Genomic DNA, 11,914 nt, shown 5'->3' with positions numbered 1-11,914 from the left:
AATATAAATGTGTGCTTTGGCTGAATAATAAAAACATCCGAAAATTGCATACGGTAACTCAGACTGACAAACTTAAAAAGTGTTCGGTTATTTTAGAAAGCTCGTAAAATATCGACATATATAACTAGAAACATTGCTTGTTTAAGATACGAATAATTTGTGAAAGTTAGATTTGATATAACAATGACTTAATATCCTAACAACCACGTACAATATATTCATCTAGAATTACATATGTTACAATACATTCATCTAGAATTACGTATGTTAGAATAAATTCATCTAGAATTACGTATGTTAGAATAAATTCATCTAGAATTACGTATGTTACAATACATTCATCTAGAATTACGTATGTTACAATACATTCATCTAGAATTACATATGTTACAATACATTCATCTAGAATTATATATGTTACAATATATTCATCTAGAATTACGTATGGTATTGTAACATACGTAATTCTAGATGAATATATTGTAACATACGTAATTCTAGATGAATGTATTGTAACATACGTAATTCTAGATGAATGTATTGTAATGTAATTCTAGATGAATGTATTGTAATATATGTAATTCTAGATGAATGTATTGTAATATATGTAATTCTAGATGAATGTATTGTAACATATGTAATTCTAGATGAATAGATGAATGTATTTAATATATGTAATTCTAGATGAATATATTGTGACATACGTAATTCTAGATGAATATATTGTAACATACGTAATTCTAGATGAATATATTGTAATATATGTAATTCTAGATTAATATATTGTATATGTAATTCTAGATGAATGTATTGTAACATACTTAATTCTAGATGAATGTATTGTAACATATATAATTCTAGATGATTAAATTGTAACGTGTAATTCTAGATGAATGTATTGTAACGTATACATTAATCTAGAATTACATATATTACAATATATTCATCTAGAATTACATATTACAATATATTCATCTAGAATTACATGTTGCAATACATTCATCTAGAATTACATATATTACAATACATTCATCTAGAATTACATATATTACAATACATTCATCTAGAATTACATATGTTACAATATATTCATCTAGAATTACATATGTTAAGAAACTGCACAATTAATATAATTATACTTGCATGTTTTATTTTTCATTATATTTCCGTTGCTATATGACTGTGTAGATTTATTACTAAGCACCGTGGTTTAATGTTTGGCTTTCTTCATAAAGTACTTTGGATCTAATCGTCCATCACTGTAAAGTTCATTACATCTTAGTGTACTTTTGTCCTGAATGTTGAGTAACTTATATAGACGGATAATGCGACTGTCCAGACCATAATACTTAAGTAGACATGATACCACCGCGAGGGAAATTCACATTATTTTGTGGTAACATCATACGTCTTCTGAAGGCTATATCACAAAGAATAATTAATTCACGAAAATAATGCTCAAACAACCAACCAGTCTGTAGAGCTTGTTTTAAGTAAACTTGATGGGAATCTTAGTTTTATGGAAGCGCAGAAGCACACCAAATTTATAAAAATGTTTATCTCTACTCGAGATTAACTTGGCAATAAATATGCCGACAAACATACTCAAAAGTAAAGGGATTCCCCTGTGCGTGGCTTGTTGAGCCGGCATTGTGCGAAATGTCTCGTCGACTATGGATATAGCATGGCTGACATATTGTTAAACATTCTTAAAACTGTTTTTGGCCTTGAGTGTAAAAGTAGTGAAACAAGCCTCAATATACTTTGCAACCACTGGATACATGCTGGTACTTAATATAATAAGTTTGAGTGCCTTGCTGAAATATTGAAAACACTATGAACAGAAAACACTGAAAAAAATACACCAGAAATATTTAAATATGTTAAACGCTTACTTACAACCGGTAGGCTTTTTTTTTTATAACTTCAACTGTCAAAATCCATGCATTTTATACACAACGTAACACTGATCAAGCGAATAAATATTGTACAAACTACTGACACACGAATAACAGACAAATTCATGTTTCATATAAGTATTTATTACACTCGTACAGACACTATATAAAGTAATGCAGTCGTGAATACAAGGAGCTCTAGTCCCCTCAGCACACAAGAACACAGGCAGACTTTTTAAAAACTGTTTTCTGTCTTTAGGCCTAGAGAGCTGTGTTGTTGTTATGGAGGCAGTCTGTAACAACTGAAATGCCAGAAGGCACAAGTGACCGTTTTTCGGCTACAGTTGCCATCTTCTTGCTTATCTGCCTTCTAAATGAAATTTATTTATGAGAAATTCAACATTAAAATAATTACACCACCTGTAAAAAAAATAAATTCGGAAACCCTATTAGAAGAAATACAACATACTTATTTTTTTTCCCACACGCTTTTCAACAGTTTGGTCAAACTTAAAATAAATACAAAAACTGTGTGTAAGCTAGGAATACACGAACTGATGTACAGGATTATATACCATAAAATATCCTGAGATTCGAGTGAGAGAATGACAAGTAGTTTCATCCGTGTCAGATGACAATTAAATTATACAGTTTATGTTATAGATATCAAATAATTTAATAAAAGATTACGTGGATAATAATTGTACAATGTTGAAACCTGTTTACCAACCAGCCAGTAAAAATCAAAGCTTACACACACTCACAACACCTAGTTCAAATAGTTACTTACACAAGACGTCTAGCAATAGTTCTGTTTATCCCTGAAGCTTTAATGCTAATCAAATCTTGCTATAACTTTTTTTTTGCATACGTCTATTTGTTTACACAGGATCGTGACAGGAATTCTACACTAACCCTAGTTGTGGTCATGCAGTTACTGAAGGCACTAAAAGGAAGAACCAAAGTGTACTTTTTTTTTTTTACAGGGTAATGTATTACAAGATACGATTTAAATTTTATATATGGTCACCATCATTTGTCTTTTAAAAACCGTAACATTTATTACATACCATACTTACCATCTTATTTTCAAGACTTAACACATACTTCTGTTAAAATTAATTCTAATAATTATCCAATTAAAGTCATCAAGCAGCAAGTTACTTTGTGAAAGTCTGACACTTGACACACTATGAATTGAAATGGAGCGAATGGTTACAATTTGTTCAAATTGTGCACACACATTCAGGGATCTGTTGATTTGTAATAACGAACCTAGATCCTGTTATATCAAAGACAAAAAAATTTTAGATAAATTCTAGAAGAGGTTTTTCAAATTTTCTTGAATCAATGCAAATAAGACGTTTCTCTACATACACAAAACAACGAATTCACAAGTATTCGTTTCATTCATTTATACAATCCTAATATTAAACACATTCTTATCAGTGAATACGAGTAAGAAAAAATTTATTTCCATAATTATATTTAAAATTTATTTCAAAGTTTCCTGAAAATAAAAAAATCAACACTTTTAACCTGTTTCAATTTCCAAAGCATCATGTTTTGCCATAATTTCCAATTATTTCATTAAAAACTAAATTATTCACGTGATTTTATTAAATTCACACTAATTTATCGATTAAGAATTGTTCACATAATTCTGTACACAAAAACCTTACACTATACTACTTTAATAAGGACCATTAATAGCCCAAGACACCACCACACACAAAGAAATTATACCTTTAAGAAAAAAATTACAGGTAGACAACAAAGACCAGCACATATTTTTCTATTTATTACTTTTCCACACACGATCCCTCTCTCTGAAGTCTAAAACATAAACCAAAGCTCCAGTCACTCTCTTCCCATGTGTAACACGTTGTCAGTTTCGAAATAAATGCATCTTAAAAAAAATACTCTTGCTAACCAAAAACGAACCATTTTCTTGTTATTTTAAGATGTACTCAATATGACGTCGCTTTTAATTGATGAAACTAGAACGATAATGTAGCACAAACAAAATTTAATAAAGAAGTTCCAGTTATTTATTCTAATGGCAAAAATCATCACCACATGAATCAAGTAAACGCTACAAGTAGGTTGAAACGAACCCTTATAAGTTTACCTAAAATTCGATAGTGATGCAAGTATTTCCAAAACTCCAACTCATCTATAAGGAAGTGGTTTATGTTACTAGTACATATTATCGTCACTGATTTATACAGTTGTAGCAAAGTAGAGAAACCGTCAAATACAATGATTAACCTAATGTTAATGATTTAGTTAAAACAAAAAAACATTGTTTGAGCAAGACCTCTTCCGCTAAATTTACAATTTAAGGTGGCTTTTTTTTTTCATTTTTAGATTCATAAGATGTTTTGATATTCAGTAATTTAAGAATTTAACGAAAAATGTACATTCAAAAACAAATTTCTTGTAGAAATATCCCAAAGAACATCATTTCTAGATTGTAACTATCCTTTAATACTGTAGTAAAGAATTATCATGCACCAAAACACACAAAAGAAAGAGAAACAGGGAACACAAAAATGCATGAGCATGTAGGCCTTTAAGTATAAGGACCGCCATATTAAACAAAAACAAAAAAACGTATGAACAACGGCTGTCTCTAGGCCAATCTCTACTGGGGAACCGGATATGGTGTTTGTGAACTTCACTGTAGTAAAATAAATAGAGCTGCTACAATCTCCAAGTAAGTGGTTATGTACACAGACTGCATCAGGTGCAAAAGCACCAGCAATATAAATATCAAACTACCAAGGAGGTTCCTATATACTTCTTGCTAAGTACAACGGCTGGAAACTACAAGGGGATTGAGGAATGTCGTGTCTAGACAGACAGCCATGATCATCATATGAATATGTTTGAGCACAACACTAAAAACGTTAAAAAGAGTGAAATATGACTATGAGCAGCAACACAGCCAATGTGACTACAAGGAAAAAGATAATGACATATTTGTTTAAACCTGTGAATAAAATTAAACAGAAATCCTGAATCACTAACCCATAAAACCTAAGAAAGGTCAAGAATGATCATACAAAATGATATTGTCAATACAACTATTTCTACTAGTCTACAAAACCCGTACTATGGTTCTGGCAGATTTATAAGAGGGAGAAAATGGCATGATTTATGTCACGTGGAAAAAGGTCAGTGAACAGTTATAATAATAAAGCATACATACATACATACAACTTCCTATGGAAAGGAATACCACATTCCCTTTATATATAAAAAACAGCTGTCACATTCTTGAAAGTTATTTCTTTCCCCTTCCAAAGAAGGCGGTTTTTGTACTGTCACTTTTAGAAGCAGATACAGTTTAAGACTTATAATTTCACACTCTTGACAAGGATGAGGAAGATGAGTGGCATATCTTCTTCAACGTGGTATCACAGAAACTAACCAAGCCAATCAACTTATGTCTACTTAATTTGGGAAGATAGCTACGACGGTTTGTCTTCCACCGAGTTGCTGCTGTCTGAGGTAGTAGTTTTGCTCACTTTGTGTTCATCCTGTGAGGTCTGTGCAGATGGGCAAATGTCTGCTATGCCATCTGCACCTTTGTTGTTGATTTTTGAAGAGATTTCTGTCTTTTTTGTTCCTGAAATATCTGAAACGCTTGATAATTCTTTTGTTACTTTCTTTTCAACATCTTCCTCTGTTTCACTGTCATCTTTACCTAAACTGTCTGCTGTGTCAAGTTTTTCATCATCCAAATCCCCATCATCATCGTCATCATCATGGTTACCCATCAAAGACTTCAAGCTTTCATCATCAGAATCTTGTGGGGCCAGAAGGTTACTAGTTGGTAAGTCTCTTCCACTAGACATGGTGCTGACCCTAGTAATACTTGTGGTTGTGGAACGTGTGTTGCCAGCTGTGGCAGTAATGGTAGGAGGTGAGGAGAGACTGTCTATGACAGAGATAGAAGATGACTTTGTAGATGAAAAGAGGGATCCAGTCACTGAAGGAAGGGATACAACGCTTTGTGTACTGCAAGGGTTATTAAGCCCAACTAGTCCATTAACTAAGCCACTCTGAGCTAGGGAAGCAAAAGAGCCAGGCATGTTTGGGGGCATGGAAAATCCACCTAGGCTGAGTGGATTATACAGTAGTCCTAAAGTAGGGTATAGAAATGGAAGTGAACTAGCCGAAGGTAGGGATGATGTGCTGCTTGAGACAGAAGCTGAAGATGTCCCTGTTGCTGACATAGGTGGAAGTGTTACTCCTTTAGATTTGGATGATGTTCCACTGCTTGATTTTTCTCTGACTTTCTCTGTCTGTTCTCTATCATTTTTGTCTTTTTCTGAGCCAAGCCCAGATGATGAACCAAGAGAACTTGTTCCCTGAAGGCCAGGAAAGCTAAAGCCAGGGAAACTGAACAATGGATTTGCTAGACCCATTCCAGCAAGCCCACCAAATGGTAAAAATAGAGGAGGAGTGGCAGCTGATGCAACTGATGATGGTGTGGATATAGCTGATGTTGATGGTCCTTTAGAAGGATCCATGAAAAATTTCATTCCTCCTGAAAACCCTGGAAGCATGCTACTACTAGCAAAATTTAGTGGATTCATACTAGATGGTGATGGAAAACCAATTGTGGTTGTTGGAGAGCTAAGACTTTGGTGGACACTAGCAAGAAGGGAAGCTGCAGTTCTTCGTCCTCCTCGTCTTTCAGTGGGCATCAAAAGACGACCTTGAAGCTTATCTGGGAGGTTACCCTGTTGAAAAAAATCATACATATTATAAAATATAATTACTGAAAATCACAAAAGAAATTTTATATAGTCATTCAGATTATAAAAGATATATCAAGGATTTTGAGGATAGTCTCTAATAAAGTAATAACTGTAGAATACCTTTAATTATTACCATAAAAACAACTACTTAAAACTTGTGGGTGGTGCATTTATATAATATTTAGCTGTAAAGTTTCACCTAAGTCAAATCTATTTTTGAGGTGTTCAAATATTCACACAGCATTTGGAATTTGAGAAAAAACTTCTTGTCCAAGGAACAAAATATGAGAAAAATCTACTTGTCACTTTCTAGTTTCAGAAAACACAAAAGTAGAGTATAACTTTTAGGATTTTACTTTCATTTCACAGTGAACACATTCAATACAATGCCAGTGGCAGCAAAGTTTTGTCAGTAATGGCATATACCACATCTGGCACCTAATCTCTTCATATACATTTGTTTCTGTAACAGAACATCTGGCCATTTTTATACTGCTGCATAGAATACCCCAGGCAGGAATGATAATGAAATCATATTACGAACTAAAATTAAAATGGAGTTAAATATATATAACAGTATCAAGCTTTAGATAATTTTCATTATGTAATATATCCTTCTTAGAGCTGGCAAACTCTACTGGGTAAACCAAAGCAATGTAAGAACATTGTTGCATTAATTTAAATACACTTGTGACTGAGGGTTTATGAATTAAATGAATATATACATTTGAGTATAGTTTGGTATAGCACAATTATAACATAGTAGTGTCAGAAGTAGACAATCTAAAACAATGAATTTACACACCCGTGTCCATCTAAACACAACTTAAAAGTGAATTCAGTACAAAACCAGTACTACATTCTACAGTCAAGTAAACAAAGAGTTTATTTTGTACAAGTTTGACTTGAAATAAAGTTTAAAATTAAATTTTAAGGTTTTGTTTACAGAATGTTAAATTAGGTTCTCAAAATATTAATCGCAAATTACACATAAATGGCAATTTATCTTAATGCTGCATTTTTAGAATCATACATTATGAAAATGGAGTACTTTTTAGAAACAAAGTCAAAGACTAACAAATGTATACAACTAAAAGTACAATTCTTGTATTACTAGAAAAGCATAGACAAATATAATTTACATATTAGAAAAAGGACTACAAAATTTACATAAATGCATTTATGATACTCAGAACTTTGAGACTTTTGAGAGTAAACAAGTCAGCACCTCTGCCAAGGACTACTTAATTTAGTCTATAGGAATGGGAGGTTGGCATTTAGGTCATTCGTATAAGTTACAAGTAAAAGCTTAAAAAAGGAAAGCAATGAACAAATTTTATACATGTTATTTCCTCAAATGCACATTTTACCAAGATGGTTAAAACAGTATTATACAAAAAAAGAAACCTGATACCTTCAAGATCAGCAAAGCACATACCAATAACACATTACAGATCAATGGTAACAATACAATGACAAGTGCCTAATCAACATTTTGTTCTCCTCCTCACATTCTTAACAAAATCCACCAATCATGTGTAAATGATGACTTCCAATGGCTTGTTTGAGCAACCAAACATTACAAAAGTATAAGTGAGGTGTTAGCAAATGGTACAGTATGAATTTCCCTTTGTATTTACACTTTGCAAAGGAACTGGGATATATATACTTAGACAAGTAGCTGTGTACTTCGTCTTGATGGAGCCATATCTTATTGGCACTTAGTACAAAGATAGTACTCCATGTTGTATAATGGTGACCACACATCAGTCTGATGATACACAGAGTTCACAATGGCTCTTTTCTCGACTTTCCACTTGTAAAACTTACCACAAACTAACAACACATTTAATCTGTCAAAAGCTAGATGTTGCTCTTCTAATTGGCTATACACTTTGGGAGGAGCTTCAGAACATGGCTCATATTACTCTTTTTTTTTTTGGTAAGCTGTTTAACTTTGTTAAACAATGCTGGTGTGCAACTGTTCAGAGATTCTGGAGTACCTTATTTTTTCTCTGCTGGAATCAGGCCTTTCCTTTACTTTAACATTATGGATATACCTTTCTCCAAAACACTAAACTTTCATGCTTCATGTATTCTTATAATTGTAAATAAGAGAATTTTGTGTTAGAAAGTCCTGTATTATGACCCTCCCAAAAGTGGCAAATTTTTGGTGCAACTTGCAATTACAAATCACCATACTTTAACTGAATTCCAAGAGGGTCAGGGATTTTAATGTGTAGCCACAGGCCAACATATGTCCAAGGTCAGGGTGCTTAATATGCAAACTGTTACCAAAGATCATGAACAAACTTTGGTATACCTCAGTGTGGTATTATACCATTGTATAAAACAGCTCAAACTAAATACAGGCTGCACATTATTTTAAAAGAAAATTTAGACATTAATATACTATAACTCCTTTGCATGAAAAACATTTTATGTGGCAAAGTTATATGATAATTTTTTCTGCAAAATAGCTGTCTTTTATGCATCATCTAAAACAAGAAAAACCATCACCTAATTATTTCTAAAGAATTGGCATCAAAATGGAATATTTTGAATTAGCTTAGCTCTCGAGTGCTCAATCTTCTGTTGTTAAGAAATCATTCATAATTACCTGACCTCTGTCAAATGAAACTCTTTATAACTTGTTGACGTGAATGATAGCTTCCAGTAAGAAAATACCTTTTATTAGGTTTTAGGTGTTTTAATATTATGAAACTCAGAATAATGTCTTCAAACAAGAATCAATATTACAAAGGTTTTTGAGGAATATAAAACATGCACTGAGGTAACACACCAGATATTCAGAACAGTCAAAACATTAAAAATATCATATAAACTATCACTGGATTCAAATTCTCAGGGTACATTATGATAATCTGTAGTTTCCATAGTCGAAAGGAAGCAATATATAGTTATATATCTGCATACACTACAGTTAACTGTCAAAATCATGAAAGGATATAACAATCAAGAATGTATTTTGCTTTCAATTTCATCTTCACAAGAGTCCCTATTGTACACCAGGATGTCATCAGAAAAGTTAGTAAAAGGCAACTGGCTAAAATAGGGAGCTAGATCCGTGTGTAGATGTTGAAAAGGTAGACCACTATTGATGGTGATCCTGTACTTCCTATGAATCTTAACGTAGTTTGTGCAGCACTAATGCCTATTCAGAGAATGTTGTCAGCAAGAAAATGGGCAGCTAGATTATTATAGGCATCTTCCAGATTTAAAGCTACTGCCAAGGTGTTATGGCTTGCTTTAAACTCTTCTAAAGTATCAGCTGTGATATCCACCTAATGATGTAGTTAGTAGTGGTTCAATCTGCTAGACAAGCCTTCTAACTATAGCCTTCTTGCTAATGATATTTTGTTGTATGATGATTCAATGATCTTTAAGAAGTGGTCCTTCATGGGCTTGGGTAGAGATCAGATAAAGGCATCAGTCCATATTTCAAGGATGCTACCTGTTGCCTAGCTTTGTTGACACCTCAACACTATCTTCAACAGGTTGACTTCTGTGAGGTTTTTAAAGGTGTAAATTCTTACACCCTCTGGAGTTGGAGCTCCATTTTTAAATGTATTTATGGGTCATTTTGTCCATGCTAAGGTGGCTTCTATATCAGCATGTAATTATAGTTCGGATAAGAATTCCTGTAGCTTGAGCCTCTCCTGCATGTAACCATGGTTAGTTAATGTATCTGAGCGGATAGCCTTTACCTTGGTTCTCCATTAACTTGACTTTACTTGGTGGAAGTATTGATATGCTTGAGGGTATGAGTGATGCCAGAAGGATTGGTATCCTTGTTGGGGTTCTAGATTGTTTTATACCACTTTGTCTTCCAGTCTTCACACAAGATGACCACCACATACATTATAATCCCTATACCAAGTAGAGATAACACTCAGGGTGGGATTAAGAAAAGCAAGATCGATACAGGACTCTGTCCCCTTGATGTATAGCAATTCTTGTTGGTTTGCCCAAGTTTAGCAGTATGGACAGCAAAATGTAAACCTCTGTCATTAGTGTTTCCACCTACACTCCAAGTAAAGTGTTTGGTATTAAAGTAATTTACTGTTAGATGCATAGGAGTGTTGTCAAACAAGTCAGGGAGGAGCCCCTAATCTTCAGCATAATGTGATGTGTTACCTTTTACTTATATATTGGTGATTTGGAATTGTGTGGGTAACTACAAGTGAGCTACCTGGATAAGTTGTAGCTTGCAATGGTGACTGTTTCATTGAGAGGTGTCTCGACCAGCATGTGGTATGGAAGTTAAAGCCAGTAAGAATGGACTCCTCAGTGTCTGAGAGTTTTGTCTTTTGAAACAATATGATGTCATAAAATTTAAAAAGTTTAAATATTTGTTCCCCCTGGTGATGCAGTAACCTATAATAAATTTAGACTGGTGTACTTTGTGTGCATACATTGTTTACCAGCTCACTGTTTAGACCTTGCTTTTCCTGTTCTTCTTATTCTCCTGCTGGAGAGTTGAGGTCCTCCCATTAAATGCACAATCTCTGTTGCTCCCATGGACACCATTTTTAATAAGTTCCTAGCCCTGTCCAGCCAACAAGGTATGTGAGCTACAGTACAGATAGTAGTCTATTAGAATGGGGCTGCCTTTCTTGAAGTGGACACATACTGGCCACTAGGGTATAAAGATATCCTCCCACTGTAGAGGAGGCTCCCTGGCACATGCAGAACTATATGCCCATCACCACTTCTTATAATGAGTAACTAGATATCTTCATGTTGTTTCCACCCTCGAGTAACAAAGTAACTACCCTGTATGTGTGACACTATTTGGTACAGCTTGCACACCTAAGTTGTGCTGGTCATAGATCCCATATCCAAAACTTCATCTGCTCTAGTGTAGCACACAACTAGGCTACAGATGGTTAATAATAAGACCAATCTTACACACAGATGGTCTCTTAGCAGGGGTGATCAAATGGTGCAAATGACATAAGAAACATAATCAATTCTACCAAAGCCACATTCTGCACAATCAACAACAAACACATTGATGAGGATAAGCCACTACCATCATTTATGAGTACTTCTATACCCCTGGAAGAAACACTGAAGTACATGGGGATAACCTTTGACACACAACTTAACTTCACTAGCCACATTAATCCTTTCAAGTGAAAGGCCATGTCATCTTGCTTGTTGACTTGCATTCAAAAATTTATTGAACTACTATTTCATGAATTTATGTCAATAAGTTTG

General features: G+C 33.8%; 1 protein-coding gene across 5 annotated transcripts in view; it reads right to left on the bottom strand.

Annotated features, from left to right (window-relative positions):
• Positions 1 to 2,026: 2,026 nt before the first annotated feature.
• The window catches only part of LOC106462876 (chromodomain-helicase-DNA-binding protein 7-like), a 167,453-nt gene continuing 157,565 nt past the window's right edge, over positions 2,027 to 11,914 (bottom strand). For all 5 annotated transcript variants that reach the window (XM_022390278.1, XM_022390280.1, XM_013922841.2 and 2 more), the window contains one exon: positions 2,027 to 6,652. In XM_022390278.1, the coding sequence (XP_022245986.1) occupies positions 5,375 to 6,652 (1,278 nt within the window). In that variant the 3' untranslated portion in view covers positions 2,027 to 5,374. The remainder of the gene's footprint in view (positions 6,653 to 11,914) is intronic.

The sequence above is a fragment of the Limulus polyphemus genome, unplaced genomic scaffold, assembly GCF_000517525.1.
Source record: "Limulus polyphemus unplaced genomic scaffold, Limulus_polyphemus-2.1.2 Scaffold1273, whole genome shotgun sequence".
Lineage (NCBI taxonomy): Eukaryota > Metazoa > Arthropoda > Merostomata > Xiphosura > Limulidae > Limulus > Limulus polyphemus.
The sequence above is the reverse complement of the archived record's forward strand: the minus strand, read 5'-3'. Positions and strand labels throughout refer to the sequence as shown.